A 22063-nucleotide genomic window follows, 5' to 3' on the forward strand; every position below is an offset into this window, starting at 1 on the left:
TGTTTCCCTCTGACATCTTACAGCATTTTATTCTCCCCTTCTGCCACTACTGAGAACACTCTGTTTTTAACACTCTCTTTTGGTTTGGGATAGTTCTTTTTTTTTTCCCTCTCTCTTCCAAACCATAATTACAAAATCAGTTTTTTGACATTGCTGTGGTGTTGACTGAAATTATTTAGTCGGCCACATGAGCATCCAAGCTGCAGAAAGTTCATGTCTTCAAAACCTTTAGTGTGAGTAAAAGGGGGTTATAAACATGAATATATATTACAGGAGGGATAAAGCAATTTATTTCATGTCTATTTTGCTTAGTCTAGATTTTGGCTGCAATGTATTCTTCTATTTCATACATTTAAGTTTGCCAACGTGTGGAGTTAAACAAACAGAGAGGAAAATACACGCACAGTATTTACTCTGGCCCGATTCCCCAAAAGTATCTTTGGCTTTAATAAAAACAGACGTGAGTTATGTTTCCATCATCAGCAGGGCAATGAACACAAATGTTAATAGAAGAAGAAACTTGAACAAAAAGACAAATGATGACAGGATAGTTTAAAAATAATGCACACGACCCTGCATTTACATGTGCATGCCTGTGTCTGTTATATGCTTATGATTAGTGTTTCTTTTTGTCTCTGTGATTTTTCCATGTATAATGTATTTTAAATGCTCCTCTCTTGAATGACCTTTTAATTCGGCTATAATGTTTTATTTCTATCACTTTTCTATTGAAATTGAACGTTTGTGAACGCAACATCAAACAGTGCAGAAGAATGAAACGTACCATTGCATAGCAAAGATGCTAATCATAAACAAACTTTGAGCAGGTCTTGTTAACTTTGTGTAAGTAAGTAAATAAGAAAAATAAGTTGGACGTGTTTCTGGACGGTAGCGGGCTTGCGTTCATTTGGGATTTTATTTTTTTTTATTTTTATTTTTTTTATCACGGGCCGCTATTTATTAGAGACTGAGCCCCAGCGATAAGACCCGCTCAGAGCATTTCTTATTGTTTCAGTGTGAAATCTGGTTGCCAGGTCTGGAGCAGAGGCGAACAGCGCCGGCGGGGGAACAGTTTCAAATCGCTTTGAGTTTTTTTTTTTTTCCTCCCCCTTTTCCCTTCTCTCTCTTTTTGAGAGAAACAGAAGTGGAGGGAGGAGGAGGAGGAGGAGGAGAAGGAGGCAGGGCAGGAGCAAAAACACCCCGAGAGGCGCAGAACTGCTCCTGGATCTCTGACAGGAAACTTCTCCCTCCCTCCCTCCCTCCCTGCTTCTCTCCTCCGCTGCTGCTCCGTCGCTCAGTTCACCTCCTGAAATGCAGCCGACGGGACTCCTCTCTGCCCGCCACCCTGGCATGGAGCTCCGCCGTGTGTTCCCGACACTGCTCCTTTAACTAACTACAGTAGCGCTCGGAATTTTATTATTATTTTTTCTTCCCACGCGGGGTGGACTGAAGGAACTAAATGACTTTTATTTGCTCCCAATAAACGCCGGCGATGAGGATGGAGACAGTGCTGTACCTGGTGGTGGTCGTGTTGGCCCGGGTTAGTTGGGGTCTGGGCTACTCGGAGTCCAGCGTTCAGGCGGGCCAGAGAGCGGCCAGCAGACACAGGTAGGAACCCAAAGTTTCACTTTTGTATTCATTTATTCATTTTACGTGTCACGTCACCGAGGGGGACTGCAAGCGAAGTCGCCTGTTACTTGAGACAATTGAGCAATTGATTCATTCACAGGTACACGTTTTTGGGTACGTTGGTTCAACTCAAACATGAATACTAGCCTATAATTTATCATTCGAACAGCTAATCTTAATTCAGCTAGCAAAACTGTAAATTCTGGGTTGAAACAATCCATTAATGAAAAACAAACGTCAGTGTAGGTTTCAACAACAACAACAACAACAACAACAACAACAACAACAACAACTATTTTGGAGTTTCCAGCACATGATAAAATTACATTCAGATGTCTGTGGTTTTGTGTGTTGGTTATTATCATGAAACCCTCACTCACATTCAAGATGGTGAAGTGCCAGCCAGCCTTATGTTTGCTGGCAGTTATGTGCCCACTTTTTATGCCGTTCTCAGAAAGTTTTATGTGTCGACTCGTGACACAAAATATTTGCCATACCTCTGGAAACACTGGTATAGATGTCTGTGTGTGTTTTAAACGTACTTGTTGTGTTGTTATGTATATCTGTTTTTTTTGTACTTATTTATTTTTTTCTATATGGACCTGAGTCTGGAATAAAGTTTAACGATCACATGGCAATATCTTCTCCAAGATAACGTCTCACGCGGGCTTCCTCCATGGGGGCTCCTCGCTGAGGGTGTGACTGGGTGGGTAAGAGCCTGGTAGTGATGCATTAGAGAGGCCCAGAGCTGGAGACTTTAGTGGGATTATTGATATTTACTTTTTTGGGCCCCAAGTGAAACGCTTTGGTGGGTCCAGGCGCGCAAAACACCTCCACCTCCATCTCACCTTCCCCCACCATCCCCTGTGTTTGACCTCATCCTCATCATCTGAGCAGAAACTGTTCTCCTTACTGCATGTTGCTGTCAAGTAAAGGTTGACCAACAACTGTAGGGCAAGTCACCCGCTGAAAATTTGGCTTGATTTATGATTTTTATATTGGCAAAAGCTTAATATACAGCCCATAAATACATGGCTAAAAGCACAGTACAACAAAAGCAATTTCATTTTCCTACCCTTTGATATATCCAAATATACATCGAGCAATCAGGGTCTTGTTCCCAGTTAGCTACCATCTTACACTGCCATTTTATTTTTTTAAGGAAGCCAGCCTGACAGAGCCCTAAATACCAAACGCAGTCAGGCGGGCGTCCTTCAAAATTTTACACACTGGACCTTTAAATCAAGAGTTGCCGTCAGAGCTCCCGCTCATTTGCACCGCCACTGAGCCAGAACGTGTACAGTTTCATTGCGCCACTGACTGCATCACCCAAGTGTGTGATTAGCATCTAATGCGTATCCTTGCCCCGGGGGGGGCCCCCAATGTGTGGACAACTACTTCACATCCACGGACGTTTGCTTTTTCGTAAGGACCCTGTTTGTGTTCCTCGCGTATGAACGAAGCAGGAAGTTGGGTTCAAATGATTGACTGACAGTGCGTTTGTTGTGAACGCCACACGCAAAAAAAAGGAGCCATTACCTAATGACAGCCACAACACATGTGGTCTCTGTCGTCCCGCATGTGGTTGCACTTAGCGTGAGCGTGCACGTGTGTGTTTATGCAAGGCAGGCCAGCCTTGCTGGAATCGAGCCGCAGCAGTTATGAGATTTTATCAGGTTTCTCTTCACGTCGAGAGCCAAGTGTGCTGCCACCGCCACCGGAGCGGCTTCCTAGTCACAACCTGCGGCTGGCTGGCCTCCCGAGAGCGTATAAGGGCTCTGAAATTTCAGGCTGGGGGGGGGGGGGGGGGGGGAGTGAGTGATAAGAAGTCGATGGAGGAAGAGATAAAACAGCTGATCAAAAGTGGGCTAGTCAATGGTGAGGAAAAAAACGGTGATAAGCTGAAAAGAGAACAAACATGTGAGGAAGCCGGCCAGACGGTCAAAGAAAATGCTACTTTATCTTTCCCTAAGAAAGAGGGAAAAAAAAGAATGTAGTAGGAGTGTGCACAGAACCAGTGGAGTATGAAAGAGTCGACACACACACACGTTCAAAACCGCACACTTTGGCGACGCGTCAGAGAAAAGAATGCACCGGTCCGCGGCCGTGCAGCTTTGCCCCCTCTCCTCTGACATCTGTTTGAACTCAATTGATCTGTTGTGACAGATGTGTGAAGTATTCCACATGTAGCGAAGGCTGCTGAATGAACGGAGAACATCCAGGGGCCTTATTGTGTCCCAGGAGGAGTTCTCTCCTGCCAGAGGATCAGAGCTGTTCCCATCTGCCACGGGAACGAGGGTTAGACGGGCCAAGGGCCAAGATCCACTCTTTGCGTCGTCCATAGATAGTCCTTGTTCATGTTACCTGTGATCATGTGACCTTTCGTGCGACTTATCCCGTTGACGGAGCGGGACGGCCAACGATCGGTCATACTGAGTCGATGACATTGGTGAAGCACCTTCTGAATCGACTCCAGTTTCGGTTAGAGATTACAAATGTAATGCTGGAAATTCAACCATCAAGAGTCATGAGGATTTATTTTCCAAATGATTGAAAGTCCATGAAATAAAAACACATCAGGTGGCCATTTAAGCCGCGCTAATTAGATTTTCTTCAATGAAAACCACGTTAAATTGCTGAGGCCAAAGGTGGAGCGGCACTCTGAAGAGAACTCTGTGACTTCTCATTCAATTCTTTGCCCCAGCTTCACCAATTCCCTTAATTACCCCCTCGCCTGTTTGCTAAGGGTGTCAAGCAATAAGAGCCAGAGACACTGAAAGGGAAAATACTTTCCTTAATTAACCTTCTTATAATAATTGTTCTGGAGCGAGCTGTTTGACCCCCCGTGGATCCATTGTCACCAAACAAAGCTTTGCCTCAAATCTGATGTTGTGGTAACACGCGATTCAGGCTCCAGTGCATGGAGAGACCTTCACTTGCGATACTTCAGATGATTTATTAGCCCCAGTCATCTTGGTTGACAATCCCACATTTGAACTTGGATTCCCACCTGATGTGTTTGAGTATTGACAGAGGTAAACACATACCCCATGTCCCCCAAAATTCACTACAGACTGCCCCACTGCTCACCACCAGGAAATGAAAGCTTGACAACCACCGTGCTCTGTTGACTGATCCTTGGAAAATATTCCAATCTCTCTCATCAGTGGGATTTTCTGCTTTTCTGCAAGTTCGGTCAGCAAACAAACCTCAGCACATGCAAATGTACTTTCCAACTGCACATTCTCTCCTGATCCAAATAGCTCCCGGCACGCATTTGTTTTCTATTCCATCAAAAAATACTCTATCGCTTTGAATTCTTTTCCGACATTTATCTCACTCTGCGACATGTGCAATAGGAGCGTAAACATCCTTTCAAAGGACAGCTAATGAAGTGTAAGCTGGCTATTCTGGGCGAACGCTATGGTGAGACTTTGAGGGGACGAGTGCCTCAAATGCACTTGTCACCATACATGGTTATATCTCAAAGGAGTACCAAAAAAACGCCATTGAGCTCGGACTCCGGCTTCAATGCTAGAGCAAATGACAGTATCGGTGACATTCCCCGTTTATCTTCATGACCGCGGGGCTAAACAATCAGAGAGGAGTTTACACAGCCACTCTGCCCCCCCCCCCCCCCCCCAATGTTGGAAGGCGTTCAGAGGAGGTGGAAAAAACGGAACGCGCACGTGCGCGAGTTAAAGGACGTTTTTAAGGCAGGACGGAAGAATGCGCGGCCCCTTTTTGTGTGTTTGCCCGTCAACTCGCGAGCGCTTCGCGCACGAGTGAGCGCACGTCAGTGTGTATGTTGTCGCCTGTCACAGTCTGTGTATGTTCAGGGGGTATACCTTTACAAGGACATTGTAGGGGTGCTTGACCTTTGGGGGTCGCAGTTCAAACGGCGAGAGCCCTCCCCCCCCCCTTTTTTTCCACCCCGTCATTCACGTCGCTGTCGGGGCCTTTTCCTTGAAACTAAATAAAAGGGCCCTCGACAATGGGAGCCGCCAAAGTGGTCCCTTTGTTTGTGCGTTAAACCTCAGCTCCACTTTTCTCCCATTCACTCCCTCTTTCTTCCACTTATGTCACTTTTTGTCACCAAGTGGTCCAGTCCCGGTCCACCCCACAAAATTCCTCCTGACCGCCCCGCCCTCCAGGACTTACGCACAGAGTCTTTGACTTAACTTGAGCCCGCTGTGTTGAGATGTCTGATTCCTTCCTGCTCGGCCGTTAAGTGTTTGTCAGCTATTGTGTGCATAGGTGAAATTTACTGGCATATAAAGTGCCTCTCGGACAGGTGCAAGAATTCCACTCGTGCTGAGTTATGGCCCAGTAAATAAAATAAGTCATGCCTATTAGTTTCACTGTCTGATGCCGAGGCAATGAAGACGTTTGTATGCGTGTGTCAGTCGACAGACTATAGTCATGTTGATGAACATGCATCTGAGGGCATAAAGGTTTTTTTTTTTTGTCTTTTCCGGTCAAATGATTCACTTACAACAGAGATTTATATGCTGAAATAAAATTTGAAACTGTTTTGCTCAGATGTCTCTGCATAACTACAGAAGACGAGGGTGCGTGGACCTATACGCATCTCTGTACATATCTAAGTTATAGTCTTTCCTTCAATCCCTATTCATCGTCTATGGTGTAACAGGAAATGTTGTTTTCAACTATATATTGGCAGTCTGACAGAAGGGTGGACTCAGAAGCTTACTACCTACAACCACTTTTGTTTGTTTGTTTGCTGTCTTGCTCATTAACGTAGTTTGTACTGCAAGTTGCGAGTCTGTTTTGTCATAACCCTGACATTTTGTTCAAACCAAGTAACCAGCTTATAATTGCCTTATTTGTTATTTCCTGTCTGCTCCATTTGCTTACATTTACACTATAAATAGACAGTTCTGAATGATGTGCAACATTTTGTAACCCACCCTGCACTCTCCACTAGAATGTCCAATGAAGTTCTGCAGGATTCAAGTGAGTTTAAATACATTTAGGTTTTGAAAGTACGAGTTTGCATTCCAAAAAGTATTTTCCATTGAAGTAGAATATTTACCCGCGACTGCCTCATAGTTGTGGAACGTTGACTGTTTACCTGTGAAGAAATTACAGAAGTCAAGAGTTTGGCTAAAAAGAACAAAGAGGTGTGTAAAATGCATTCCTGTGTTAAAAATACAGTTGAGTTTTTTGTTAGCCCAGTTTCTTTCTCACAAGGACTGTATTGGATTACTGTTTGTAAGGCTTAACTTCATGCTGATTAGAGGTGGGGACAGAGGTGAGAAGGTTCAAAAATATTGGGGAGGGAGGTGTGGCAAATATAGTATTATAGTCTTTTGCAAAGTACGCACACACACACACACACGCACACACACAAAGTACAAAGTACAAAAGTAGCACACACGTTTTCTTCACAAATATAAGACTGCTTTTTGTGTTTGATTTGACGAGGGCTCTCATTATGGAAAGATGAAAAAAAGAGCCCATAGGGAGGGAGCTTTGTGCCGTTGGTGTGCACGTTGGGAACCTGCAAAGATGGAGGAGGGTGTTGGGCATTTGTAAATGCATGTATATGCGCGTTCATATTTATGTGTATATAATATATGTATATATATATATACATACACACACATATACACACACATATACACACACACACACACATCTGGGTATGCTCAGCAGTGATGGGTAGGTTATTTGTGTAAGACAGGCTGCCTGTTCTCCATCCAGTGAGGACAAGGCGCTAACGTTGCCAAGTTGCTTTATCTGCCACGAGATACGTGAGAGTCAGTAAATCAGGTTGTGCTGAATACCAGGTGTGACATGGCACACAAACAGAACATACACAGTGCCCTGATCTGGCCCTTAGACTGCGTTCAGACTGCAAGGCGAAAACTGATTCAAATCAGATTCCTTCTCAAATCCTCCTCCTGTTTTTTAGCAAGCGTCCAAATGGGATCTGGCTGTGTTCAGACTGGGCCACATTGTTGACCGATCTGACAGGTGGCTGTAGCAACGATGTCGGAGTGGAGGCTGTTCAGACTACAAAAGAGCCATCCGGTTTCAATCTGGATGGGCTAAAAATCGGATTTTGGCTGGCAATCTCAACGCACCCTTAGTTTTGGTGAGTCTGCCCCCTGCTCCGTGGCAATATGTCCAGACGGAGATATTGGATCTTCTGCTCCTCAATTTTTACGGCTGCATCTCTTTGTAGAAGGCAATTTTCTCCTCATGTCTGTGAATCACTGGGTCGGGTGGATAGTTTGAGAAGCCACGTAAGCTAACGTAGCAAGAATTGGACTTCACCGTCATGACTTTGTGTGAATTTTGTGTTTTTGTCCTATGGTTCACTAGACTGCAGTTGTTGCTGCAGTTGTACTACCAACTTACCACAATATATGGTTGTTACGAGAAGTTTTAGTTCCCTGCTTAGTTAATTTGCACATAAGAAAATAAGCAATACAAACAATAATAATGAAACATTTCAAAATAAAAAAAACAAATAATGACAGCAAGAAAGAAAAATGTGCATTCGTCGTCAGTAAAACCCACCGGGGCTTGAAAAATGATTTTTAAATACATGGTAACTCTGTTTTGCAGCATAAGCATGGACTAAGCTCTGACGTCTCTGATGGAAGAGTTCAGCTGAGAACACTCCAACCTCTAATAGAAACATTCAATTCAGATCAACAAACCACAACATACCACAGCAAAGTGTAACAAGAGTCGATGCACGAGGACCACAGAGAATCTGCAGGGGGGGGGCAACAGTTTGACGCATGCTTCATCTACGCCAAAGGTCCATCACATTATGCTTGTTTTTTTGGGTTTTTTTTGACGTTATATAATGTAAATGAAAATGTCTTGGCAACTCTTTCACGTTTTTCCACCCTGAAACAGTGGGGAGAGTTGATGACGCTGATGATGAACTCAAAAAATACCAAAATAATCCCCCAAAACCAAACCCATACAAATCAAATAGGTTTCTTCAATGTCAGTGATGTTCGAAATTGACTTTATGTATATATATTTATCCATGCATTGTCCTATCACCGCTCTTCCTTCCGTCAGTGCTGCGACACAGACCCCGGACGGGTTGCCAGTTTTTTTTTGCCAGGGCCATTATAAAGACAGACGAACCGCTGCTCAGGCTCACATTCAAGCTTACAGACCATTTCGAGTTGTGTCATGGTGGGTGGTTCTTTAAGTCGTTTTTGGCCTGTGAAAAAAAAGGAAGGAACTTAAACTCACAAAAAAAAAAGAACAGTCAGTGTTTTGTGCGGTACGCCGGTCAGTAAAACTCTGCAAACTAAACTGTGAACCTTGATTCTTGTAACTTGACTTTTTTGATTACACAGTAAAGTTGGTTGACTGTAATTGGTTGATTTTTCTTTTTTTTTTTTTGTTGTTTTGGTATCACTAGTACAGTGGGAGCGGGAAGAGAAGGGCCGTTAGGAGGAGCTGGCCTCGCAAGGGCGCAGGGGAGGTTTGATAAACTCCTTCAGTCAGATAAGTTCTGAAGTGAAGGGGAGGATCACAGACTTGGGAAAAGGGTGTGGTCGTGGAGGGAGAAGTGAGGAGTTGGTAAACACGGGGAGGGGCAGTGGAGGAAAAGGGAAACACAGTTGAAAGGGAAATAAACTGAATGAGGCAGACGCAGAGGATTTAAAGGTGGAGGTCCGACGCCAACAGTTAAAGTGATATTTCACTTTCAAACCATTTTTTTTTTTTTTGCCTATTTTTCGAGTCTCCTTTGACTCATGTGAACACCTCAATGCTTCAAATTGCTTCCTTTAGTACATATTAAGTGCCCCCAATCCTCATAGACACCCACCCGTCCAACTTCACACATTAGACTCACTTTTTTTTTTTTTGGAACACGTCCGTCCATGGCTCGATAAATAAACACCTTCTGATGCCTGAGGGGCCCGACGTTTTTCGAGGAAGTTTTTTCATTGTCAGCTTATTTACTATGCAAACAAAGAACTACTTCCTATAGCGCTAGTCAGTGCCGTGGAATGGTTTCCGGTTTCAACAGAGGCTCAAGTCAGAGCTAAAGCCTCCATTTGCTAACGTATTTGGTTTCGCTAGCTAGCGCTGAAGAGGTGCAGTCACACATGACTGCCTGGGACTACTTGCTGTATAAAATATATTTAAAAAAACTATTGAATTGTTTTACATAACTACTACTATACAATAAAACTTATTGGATGACTACGATGTATTAAAGTCTCTTATTAAAAAAATTAAGCATTCGAAGGACTTTATCAAGTGATGGATGGACGTATTTTTTAAAGGGAGTCTCACTTTAAATTTGAAGTTGAATGGTTTTCTATGGGATGGAGCAAAGGAAGCTGCTGAATGACTTGGCAGGATAATGGGGCTCCTTGTCCAATTCCAACTTTTATCTTTAAACCTTTAATTTCTTTTACCCCAGATGAGTCCTGGAAAGACACTAATTGTCTGTAATGACCGCAGGGGAATTCTGGGTATTACAAGATGATGATTGAATGCAACTGAAGGAAGCCTTCAGTCTTGTGCTTATGATAAGATATCACAGGGTCAAAGGTCAAAGGATCAGAGCCGCAGCCAGTAGAGGAACACAGCGTGGCGAATTTCTTATTTTTTTTGTCTTATTCTCTTTATTTTAGGGCTCCATGGGACACTTTAGATCCTACAATAGAATATATTTATAGCTGTGTGTTTATAGTTGTATATCACATCATTATTCATCTAGAGTGGTGTTGTCCAACTCAAATACACCAGTGGGCCAAAATTTAAAACTTGGACCAAATTGCGTCCAATGTTGATATTTGTTGAAAAAGTCCTCCTCCAGATATAGAAGTGAACTTTTCAAAAGGATCCAAACAAGTCGACTGCTGTCAACAGAGGAGAGGGTATTTATGGGTTCTGTCCTGATTGATGTGGCAAAATACAAGCATTCTGGGATATGTAGTATTGGCTGGATGTGCTGGATAATACTGACACTATTATCAGCTCTAGCGTCATTGGGTATAGCCTTGTGGACCAAATATGATTATACTGTGGGCCAAATTTGGCCTGCGGGACCATAGTTTGACACCTATGATCTACGAGTATTTGGTTCTGTACTTACAATAGTAATAGTAAGTTAAATAGCTCGGAATAAGTGAGTAAGCAAATGAAAGAAAAATGAATTTTGAGCGGCAATATTTCTTTTTCGAGAAAAATCTGCTTAATCCAGTAACCTTGTGAGAACATCACCACATAGTAAGAAGTTCTGGTCGTTGTCATAGTAAAGATATAGACCTTTATGTCTGCATCAGTAGCAAAGTACAGCCACTTAGCTTAACATTTGGTTTTGTTTTTTTTACAAAGACATTCAATTTTATTTTATTTTTTATCTTGAAAGCATAATTAGTTCCAGTTCAACGCAGGACAAACCTTCACATAGTGATTTATGGCGACAATTTGCCCCGTATTTAAGGTTTTCAAAGCAGCAAGACTACGGTGGACAGGGAAGTCAGGAAAGTGCTGTGAAATTACAGTGAAACATCCTGCAGTATGTGGCTGCAGTGACGCGAGACGCTGTTTCCATCAGGAGTTGAAAAGGGAAAAAGAAAATTGGTATGGGGCTTGAAAAATACCTAATGGGGGTTGAATGTTCCAGTGAGATGTGCCAAGTGTTCAGAGGCGCAGCTCCAAATCTTTCTCTCTGTGTGGCAGCTGTGCAAAAAGAAGTGAAAATGTATAAGTATTTAAGTATTTATCGTACGTAAAAATTAAAAAAAACAAAAAATAAAAAAGTTCTAGATGGGGCACCAGAACAACTCAGACTATTTTGTATTGAGAATTGCATCTGACTGGGGGATGAATAAAGTTTCCTCAATCTGAACGTAATTGGTGCATTGTGGGATGTGTTGCAATCCCACTTAGACTATAAAGGCCAAAGCACTTTTTTGTTCCCACTCAATGATTTAGTAAACACGACGCATTTTAAGTGCTAAATCTTGGGCAATACCGATATCCAATACCCTCCTTATGACCAATATTCAGTGTCTGGCCTGTGGTCAGTTCAACAAGTGCCTGGTTTCTCCTCCCAGTCGTGCAGGAAAAACGCAGCAAGGTCGTGTGTTCTTTCTCTGAGTTGGGTGTGGACCCTTGGAAACGTTCAACAGCTGCCATTGTTGCAATCGAGCTCTTATCCCGGCCACATCGGACATTTCTGTATAGCGTGGCACAGGACAATAATAATCGCTCAATGCCCCCCCCTGCTTTACTGCTTTAAACCAAGGAAAGGAATATTTATCCCGGATGCGGTGGCGCTTCCGTGTTTGTGCCTACGCCTGAATATGCGCGCCGCCCGTTTTTTGGTTATTTATTTCCAACTTCTCACGAGCTGTTTTTTTTTTTTGTGTTTGGCGTCCCAACAGGAACTGGTGCGCTTACGTGGTGACGCGCACCGTCAGCTGCGTGATGGAGGACGGGGTGGAGACGTACATCAAGCCCGACTACCAGCGCTGCACCTGGGGCCAGTGTCCTCGAGTGGCGTGAGTATTGCCTTGCCCATTCGTTTTTTTTTTCTTCATTTGGGGAAGGGTCACCGAAGGGTGATCTGCATCCGGTGCCACTCCCACGGTTTCTTTCCCCTCACTTCAGCAGACTTCCAAGTCATCATTCCATCCATGTTCTCCCCCCCCCCCCTTTTTTTTTTCCCCCTGCCGCTGATTCCGCAGAACTCCTCTCTTTTTCTGTACCCGGGGGAGAGTCGCTGCCGGATAGTGTTTGGTTATGTCTAGACGTGCATGTTGCCAGAACATCACCGAAGACGTAATTATAGCCGAGTGTTCCGATTAATCCCCGCAAGTGACGTACCGAGAAACTCACAAAGAGCTTCTGTAAAGCCTGGATTTAAGCCTTAAACCGGGTTTGGAAAATATCAAATACATGTAGCAAGTGTATCAAAGATTATTTATCGATTTTTTTTTTTTTTTTTTTTTTGTAAATGTGGGTTTACCGCTTGTGAGAAAACAGCAATCACGCTGCCCTAATGCTTTCCCTCATCTGAAGCCGTCGGGCTGCCTGATCCCTGTGGCTGCCGAGATCTCTGGCTTAAGCCCAGGCTATGCTAAGAATGAAGCTCACAGTGGTTCCAGGTACCACAGTCTGGTCTTCTGCCCTGTAAAAACAATATCTTCTTCTTAGTCTGTCTTCTTTCCCCCCCTCCCTTTCATGTCTCCCCTTCTTGCTTTTGTCTAACGAGAGCGGCTCCTCCTCCTCCTGTCATCTCTCCAAGCCCCTGTTTTTTTTTGTTTTTTCCGCTGAGAGTACGTCGGATCCCTTTTTCTCACGCTCTCGTCGCAGGGAGCTTTTCTGTGGCACTAAAATGTTTTACCATACGTACAGTGTTGTGTGTGGATTTGGCAAAAAAAAAAGAGGGAGAGAGAGAGAGAGAGAGGGAGAGGAACATGCTGAACTTTCACAGTCAGGCCTCGTTAATGCGCTTGTGACGCTGCCATGAGTTTTTATGAGAGACTTCCGGCCAATTCTGCCCAGTTCATGTTGCCGTTACTGTAACGTCTTTGTAGTTGTAGAACCGAACAACACATTAATAATGCAAGAACAAAAGGACTTTTCAAACAAAACGTTTTCTTTTCGTTCAAAGGACACGGTCTACGTGAAGGAGTTCGCTGTTATTGGCGGCTTAATTGAGTTGTTTTAATGTGGAAAATGGGACTAGAACAATGTTGACTTTTACAAAGCCGTTTTTTCCATCACCACCAAACCAACGCCTGCCTGCCTGCCTGCCTGCCTGCAGCTATTTAAAGACCCACATCGACTTTGAACACATTATTATCAACCTTGTACTGCAGCGGCGTTTAAAGGAGTTTACTGTGATGTCTTGAAACTGCAGTACGAGGGCCGCAACATGTGTGATCCTTGTTAAATTACCACTGAGCCATTATGCTAGTGGGTGGTTACACTGGCTGAGGCCTAAATGCCTTAACACTGGCTGCCATCGCGCTAAATCCAATGCTGTGACCAAAAGAAATAACACATTTAATCATCTTGGTTTAGTTTAGTTGTCAACTCACAATACTGTGTTTTAACACAGTTGTCTGATACCGATGTACCACAGCTAGTCACTGGAATATACGATACACTATTGTAGTTAATTATGTGACCTGCATGATTGGCACACCACCCTTGATTTTTGTCAAAGCCATGTATTTTGTATGAAGGCAGCCTAAAAAGAATGAGAGAAAGGGTGTTTCACAAATGGCTTTTCCAAAGCCGGTCACAAGTAAAGCAAAGATATTTATGCCTATGGAGAGAAAGCCCCAGCGGTGTCTTCTGGAAGACTTAAATTAGACAATGCCACCACATTTTGATGAATCTGCTGTTACTGTTGTTCATGTTGGAGCGGCCCGGTTGCTAAAGAAAACACTTCCTGTATTTGTTAACTGTCTTCTTCTGTGGCTTCGTAGGGGCAACTTGCCACACTTGCTTCCTGGTTTTCTCTGCTAAAATGGAGCTGATCTAATGCAATGTAGTTAATATGCTTTTTATTAGCAAGAATGACAGAGTTGAAATCTGAGCAATCCACCCACCCACAGCGTAAGGTTGAAACAAGTCAAATATTGCAACAAGTCCATTGTGTGTTTGTCTTTTAATCTGCTTGACAGGGGTCATATTAGCTGACTTTTTAAAAAAAAAATGTTTTTTATCTGCAGCTACCGAACATACAGGAGGCCGCGGTATAAGGTAGCCTACAAGATGGTGACGGAGATGGAATGGAAATGTTGCCATGGCTACTCGGGCGAGGACTGCCACGACGGGCCAAAAGTAACCCCGAACACCCGAGTCAATGAAGGGCGACCGCGGGTCACCCAGACTGGCTTCAACACAGGCGGTGGACAGAGAGGAGAAGGTAAGGACGGCAAGAAGACTCCAAATATCCATTTCAGGAAATGTTGCCAAACAGATCTGAAATATTCCCATGGGACTACGGTCACTTTTAAATGTTACTTTCTAACAGTATTTCTGCTGTTAACACTGGAAGAGAAATCCTGTTGGGAAGAGTTGTGCTTTTTTTCTTGGTTTTTAATGAGTAACCAGCACTTATAAATTTTATTTTTCCCATATTTCCGCACTTTGCACAGGTGATTCTGAGAGGATCAGGCAGCTGGAAGACACGATTCGTGGTCTGACCAAAGAACTCCACAACGTGCAGACCACAATGCACAGCATAAACCAGAGACTGTGCGTGAATGTTGTCTCTAGCCTGTAATGTGTGTTATCTGGAGTGCATTCATCTAGGTTCCAAAATCCTGTTTACGTTGGGGATTTGAGATTTACTTTTGTGTTATAAACAGTACTACTGCTAATACCAATACTGGACGGCTGGCTGTGTATATTATTTCATGCATAGTGTTGGCATAGTGGGTCAGTTTATTGAGAGAGGGTGTTTATTAACAGAGGTATGAATATGAGAATACAAACAAGTGACTGCCAGTAAAAACAAATGCTACTGAAATACACAGAATCAGTCATTTGACTTTTCCCTGCACACGAAGAATCAGCTCAATGCAGATGGACTTTATGAATGGGGAAAAATGGGAATGCAATGGGTTTTTGCTGTTTTCCGTTGCAGGCCTGGTCTAAATGGAGCCGTTGTTCCCGCTGACGCGGCTCAGCCGCTCATGAAGGAAACCATCAGCAGCATCCAGAACAAAATCGACCATCTTTACAACAGGACACAGGTGAGCGGCCTGCACCCTTTATGTGAAATGACATCCGCTGCAGCCACGCCTTTTTACATCTTGTATATGGGTATTTGCACGCTCAAGGTCCACGACCAGACCCTGCTCAACATAAACAACCACCTAGTGAACGGAGGAGGAAACGAACTGGACGGAGGGCCACGGGGAGGAGGGAATCAGATGACCACTCTCAAAGAGGAGATACTCACTGAGCTGGAGAGAAGGGTGTCCCTGTCCTGCTCAGCCTGCCAGGTGAGGAACACACTGGCAGATGTGCCACACCAGAAAGAAACGCCACTTGTTCCTTTTGTCGAAGCCACTGTTCGGTATTGCTTTGTGTTGTCCATGACACACAATTACAGGCAAAGTTTTTACCTTGCTCTTTGTTTTACCAAAGCCAGTCTTTCAGAAGGGCGAAAGACCCATTGTTTTTTAAATGTTCACCGAAATGGTCCAAAAATCCAATTTCTTTAAAATCGTCTCGAAAAAAAATCTGCAAATGATAGTGGTCTGAACATTGAGTATGAGACAACCAAGACTGTGATGATCAAATCTATTGCTTGATTATTTGATTTGGAAATCAAGGCCTCAAATTGTTTTACCGCCAATCACTCTATGTTCCTTTCTCGGATCGCGGGCTCAGCCCCACCAACCCTGCTTGCAGGTTTAATTATTAAGGTACGAACCAAGGCCTCAAGTCACGCTTCTGTTTGCCATATAGCAAACATTGCAACCACGGGAGAAAAAGGTTCTACAAACACTTGAATGTACTTCAGCCACTGCATGATTTAAAAAAAAACCAAGAACTTAAATTAGACTCTTTCCATCCAAGGTTGGCGTGGAGGACCTGAGGCGTCAGCAGCAGGAGGACCGAGAGCGAATCCAAGCCTTGGAAAAGTTGGTCAGCTCCTTGGACCAACACCTCAGGCAGAGTCTCGACATCTCTCGCAGCGAAACGCAACGCTCCCAGGCTTGCTGCAACACCGTGACCGAGCTGGAGAGGAGGTTGTCCGACCTCGAGGTCCGCGTCACCTCCACAAGCAACAAGTGCGACGCCGTCAAAGGGCGCCTGGATAAGGAGCTCGCGGGGGCGGGAGGAGGAAGGGGACGAGTCACAGAGGACAGGCTGAATGGCCGACTGAGAGAGGTGGAGAAGAGGTTCAATAACACTGTGAGGAAGACAGAGCAGAGGTGCACCAACATCGGGAGCAACATGAAGGACACCGTTCAGAGAGACGTGACACAGCTGCGCAACATGGTCTTCAATCGGCTGGACGACCACGGGTACAAGATTGGCAAGATCGAGCTGGATTTGGCTGTTCTCGGAGACACGGTCAGGGACCACACCCGCCGCCTGAATCAGGCGGAGAACGTCACGGCCGTCCTCGACAGGAGGCTGACCTCCATCTCGCGCCTTTGCAACGAGACCTGCGGACGTCACGGGGGAGATCAGAATACCGAGGACACGGTGAAAACCATCCAGTGGAGAGTCGTGGCCAACCGTGACGAGATCCAGAAGTTCAACACCAGGTTGAAAGACTTGTCCGTGTCCGGCGACTCGCTGACGGACAGGGTGATCAACTTGACGGACGACGTCAGGAAGATCGTGGAATTGACCGGGAGGGACGGCGAGAACTTCAACCGGATCGTCACGGAGGTGGAAACCTTGGGCCGGGACCTGGACGACTGCTCCGTGTGCAGCAGCGTCCAGGACGACCTGCGCGCGCTCGCAAACTCCACCACCACCGGCTTTGGCGTGTGCCAGACAGAGCTGCGAGATCTGAGGAGGAAAGTTGAGTCGGGAGAATCCGCGTGCTCTCAGGTGTGCTCCGACCTCCAGGAGGAGGTTGGACGGCTCAAGGAGGAAGTGGCGGAGTGCACCGGGCAGTGCAGGAACAACCTCGACGACGTAAAAAAACGCCTGGACGGCCACAGCGTCCACAGCGGACGGCTAGGAGGTGATCTAAGGTCTGTCCAGGGGGAGATGGCCAAAGTCATGTTCGCATTTAATTCTATCAACAACACGTTGAAAGGCCTGGGAAGGACGGTGCAGACGCATGGGAATGCATTGACTGACCTAACCACGAGCAAGGACAACATTCTCTCTGAGGTAAAATGATTTAGGCAATGATAAATCAAATTAATGTGACTTGTTGGCTGTATCCTTCATTAAAGGTTAAGTATGTGATATTTGGAGATTTCAACAAGAAAACAGCAACAGTGGTCACATTTCACTCACCCTCCCTCTCCCGAGTTTGCCAGTGAGCTACGGTGGCTTGCGTCCACCTTCATCTCGTTGTTTTAGGATGCAAGCGCTCAACCTAATTATAACATAATTATAAAATACACTGTCTCTGTTTGTGCCTTAGAAATATGGCGGCGCAAGATGGCAGCTAACTGGGAGCAAGACCCTTGCTCTATGTCTATTCTTAAACATATAAATAAGCACCGTCCTATGTGTAGAAACCCAAATTAGTTTCATTGGACTGCAAGTATACGCTGTATACACAACAGTGTTTGCGAGTAATCTATTACTCAGTAATCCACTACTGTAATTAAACTACTTTTTTCAGTAACAGAGTAATGTAATGAGATTACGCTGGCAAAAATGGTAATTATATCAGAATTGCTTTATCAAGTAACAATTCCATTAAACAAGACGCTCTCAACTGTTACTTTGTCTTTTTTAAACTAAAGCAATTGATTATTTACTTAATTACTTATGAAACAAAGTAGTTAAAGAAGTAATTAGATTACTTATTTAAGGAGTAATCATTAATCAGTAGTTGGATTACTTTCATGGAGTAATCCCAACAACACTGATACACAATGTATTTTTGGGCAGTATATTGAGTTTTTTTTTGGTCAATTGCAATGCACATCATATAAATTCCTACAGATTTTCTGTACCATCTTCGAGGATTTTGAGGCAGTGGTGATAAGTAGTACATCTTTTCAATGGAGTTCCCCTATAAGTCAAACAATCTTCTTGGGCAACAGTGTTTTTGTTCAATATTATTCCAGGTAGAAAAATATTTGAACATATCACAAACATACGATTCTTCATGTCTTACATGACTCCAATAATATGCTTTCATTTTTGTGTATATAGGATATCATAGGAAAATAAATTAGAGCAGAGATGACAGGAAGTCTATTTATACTGGAACTTTGTGCAAAGAAACTCTACCAAAATACAGACGTTAACACATATCAACGTTCTTTCACAAGGTGGACAATTTGCACAAGGAGCTGACCGACCATCTCGATGACTCGAAGAGTCATTTTGGAAATGTTGCCAATGAGATCCAGATCATCAGGAGCAACTACATGACAGAAGTTGGGGAGTGCCGTCGGTCCAGCGATGGCCTGGACCAACGCCTGTCCAAGCTGGAGGGAGTATGTGGACGGTTTGACTCCTTCTCAGACAGCCTGGAAAGGATTAGAGAGGGCCTGAACCGCCATGTGTCTGGGCTGTGGAGCTGCGTTAATGGACTTAATGTCACAGTAAGGACTCATGGAGATCAAATCGACACTATCCAGAATTTTCATCTGGAGAACGTCCACTCCGGCATGCGGAGGCTCAACTCTTCAGTGACAGAGTTGGCTAAAGAATTTTACAGCTTCATACAGCAGGACTTTATGGGTAAGTCATGGAGGAGAAGTTGTCAAGTGCTTTGCTTTTGGACAAGAAATATCATTCACTTAGGTAGGCGAGGTCGGTGGAAGGAAAAAAAAAATAGAGCACTGTAAGTATCCAGACTGCCATCAGAGAAGCAGTCCACTTGAAGGGCTTGTAAAAGCCTGCAAAGTCTGAGAGAGGAGTTCTGGTAAACACGGGGGTTAAAGACACATCTCCAGTCCCACCAAGTCAAAGGTCAAGACTGAAGGAAGCCATTTGTGCAGAAAGGCGCAGACGAATGTTTAAAATGATTTTCAGGGGCTCTCTATATCTGTCTTATCCAGGGCCACCTGGTCTACCAGGACCCCGTGGTGAGAAGGGTGAGCCTGGACCTCAGGGGCGCGCAGGACCCCTAGGTAGGGTGGGACTTCCAGGCAGAGAAGGAAAGCAGGGACCAGCTGGACCTCCAGGTAAAGACAACCACCTCTTTGACGAATGTGTTTTGCTTTGTAGCAGATTTACAATTGGTAGTGCAGATTTTTTACTGCCCGTATACGTTCGCAAGGTCAGGAAATAAACTTTAATGTCACTGATGATTAACTCACGTTTTTTTTTATCTTTTGTGTCCCCAGGTCTCAGAGGTGAACAGGGTACGTGCAGTCCTCTGCCCTCCATTGTAGTTACAAGCCCCTCTTCTTCTTTGATCTCTCCTCGGTGCTAAACCCCATCCTCTGTCTTCCCACATATCAGGCCCCGCAGGAGCCGACGCTCACGTGCCACGGCTGTCCTTCTCTGCTGCACTGACATGGCCCATGAGAAAGACCGGAACCATCCTCTTCAATGAAGTCTTTGTCAATGAAAATAACGTGTATAATCCACAGACAGGTGAGATCTTAGACATTGGTTGAGCTTTAGTGGGAAAATTAACTGTTTTATGAGAGTTTGAAGGCTCAGTGGCCTCAAATCTTGAACGAAAAAGGATAAAATTTACGCCACTGTCGCTTCATGCTTGCTCTGGGGGATCAGCTGGTTTCTGTTTGACTGTGTGAAGGACTTTGATGCTTATGGATGTGATTTACTGTGTTAAAAAAAAGTTGACTGAAAGGTGGAGAGAAGACATGTTTAAGTATATTTGCTAAACTTGTATTGAAATGATGTGCTTTGCTGTTATCCTTGGCCCCTGATCACTCTTTAACCTTAACGAGATCTTTACAGATTTTCCGGAATAAAAACTCTCTTTGCATTAGGATACAGCGTCTAATAAACCCAAGAACATGCTTTTTCAGGATTTTATATAATGTAACTGTTGTTTTTGTTTGTTTGTTTTTAAGTTTCCGTCAATGAGTCTTCTTTGCTTTTTTGTCTCCGTCCTCCAGGTCAGTTCACAGCTCCAGTGAAAGGAAAGTACTTCTTCAGCGGCATCCTCACCGGCCATAAAAACATGAAGATTGAGGCTGTGCTTTCAAGGTCCAACACAGGCATCGCCCGAGTGGATTCAGCAGGGTATCAGCCCGAAGGCCTGGAGAAGCCCATGTCAGAGGCCAAACACATCCCTGGTGCTGTGGCTGTCTTCAACATCATCCTGCCGCTGGAGGCAGGGGAAACCATCTGCATTGACCTGGTCACGGGCAAACTAGCCTACTCCTCGGAACCGTTTACCATGTTCAGTGGTATGTTGTTGTATGAGGCGGTCTGATGAAGTGCAGTTCCACCTTGATAAACCCCGACCACCAGTGCATCGACTTGGGACCTGTCGGCTGGACTCTAAGAGACAGTTCTTGACAGCAGATTCGCGCGAAGAGCCTGAAGTCACAGACAAGGAAGAAAATATTTGACATGAAAGAAAACGGTCTTCATTAATTCAACTCAGTGTAATGTTCTTGACTTCTATCATGAAAACTAAATGAGTGAAGAGCCATTGTACTTTTATAATTATAAAATGTTATATGTAGAAAAAAAAAAAAGCCACTCTGGTGATATTTTATACTTTTGTGTTTTATGCTGTGCAAACTTGAAGTCTTTATTGTTAAGCCAGGGCAGGCTTTAGGTCTGAGCTGTATTATCAAACAGAAATTTATTAAGATGAAAAAAATTTAAGAGTATTGTTTGTGTATGCATGTGATATGCCCACAGCACCTCATACATTCATTGTTTATTTATATATTTTTTGTCTATCAAGCTTACAGTTTCTATTTGAGCACTAGCAAATTACCAGAAACTCTGAGTCAAATGCCAATTGTTTTAGAGGAAAGTGATGTAAGGGGGTGGAGGACACAGTCCGAACCACTATTCTCTCGAAGGAAATGCTTAAATGAAGTCACTGACAGGTCAAGTCAAAAACCCCAGGCCTTTATAACTCACGCAGCAGAAACAACAATAACCATTTTTGGACAAAGCACTAAAGGGAGGTGGGGGATGGCCAAGTGGATGAATAGGGATTACTTCTCTTTCCTAAAAGCGAGAGTCTACAGTTTGTGGAGGATTGAGGTGTTACTGCCGCCTTTTTTTTTGTGTGTGTGTCTTTCTCAGAAGAGCTAATAATAGCGTTGAGGCCTGCCCCTTTCCATCTCTTCCGTGAACACACGTCAACCTCTTGTGATAAAGCTACAACTCTAAAAACTGAAACGCATGTGATTGAGTTTGCAGATATTTCTAAATGGATTATAAAAGGAACATTGCACTTTCTGTAGATTGGTCCACGTGTTGATTTATTCCAAATTCATCATGAGCGAGCAAGGTCTGCTTACAAAAGCTATTTGTTGTTCACATATTTCAGAGTTCAGTGTGGAGATGTAGTTTTGTATTAGACTGATGCATTATATTACTTTAAGAGGAGATTGTAAAATATTTTAAGTTTTGCTGTTTAAAATTGTTATGAGTTACCACTTTACCCTGCTGGGTACTATGTATGTTTTTATTTTCTCATGTGTGCCTGAATTACAGAGCCAACTGTCCAAAGCCTGTCAGCAGTCTTGATTGGGTTCCATTATTCAGTCTTCAAAAGTTCGGGTTTTTGTCAGAAACTTTTCAAACACTGGCACTTCTCCGGTTTCCTGAAGAAAACATTGCGCCT

At 44.0% G+C, this 22063-nt stretch overlaps 1 protein-coding gene across 1 annotated transcript; it reads left to right on the forward strand.

Moving 5' to 3' along the window:
- The first annotated feature begins 1216 nt into the window (after positions 1–1216).
- On the forward strand, positions 1217–21951 carry emilin1a (elastin microfibril interfacer 1a). The gene is made up of 12 exons (XM_076037854.1): positions 1217–1608; positions 12039–12155; positions 14340–14536; positions 14769–14868; positions 15260–15368; positions 15456–15620; positions 16201–17478; positions 18600–19014; positions 19335–19460; positions 19623–19640; positions 19741–19875; positions 20367–21951. Exons 1-12 carry the CDS (start codon positions 1493–1495, stop codon positions 20684–20686), a joined length of 3096 nt encoding a protein of 1031 aa, XP_075893969.1. The 5' UTR covers positions 1217–1492; the 3' UTR covers positions 20687–21951.
- Positions 21952–22063: the final 112 nt, after the last annotated feature.

Source organism: Nelusetta ayraudi, unplaced genomic scaffold (genome assembly GCF_046127955.1).
Source record: "Nelusetta ayraudi isolate G7.1 ecotype Tasmania unplaced genomic scaffold, CSIRO-AGI_Nayr_v1 ptg000052l, whole genome shotgun sequence".
Classification (NCBI taxonomy): Eukaryota; Metazoa; Chordata; class Actinopteri; order Tetraodontiformes; family Monacanthidae; genus Nelusetta; species Nelusetta ayraudi.

Coding starts and splice junctions, on each gene's coding strand:
- emilin1a (XM_076037854.1), top strand. CDS start 1,493: ATGAGGATGGAGACAGTGCTGTACCTGGTGGTGGTCGTGTTGGCCCGG. Junction 14,537..14,768: donor CGGTGGACAGAGAGGAGAAG/GTAAGGACGGCA, acceptor CACTTTGCACAG/GTGATTCTGAGAGGATCAGG. Junction 19,876..20,366: donor CGTGTATAATCCACAGACAG/GTGAGATCTTAG, acceptor TCCGTCCTCCAG/GTCAGTTCACAGCTCCAGTG.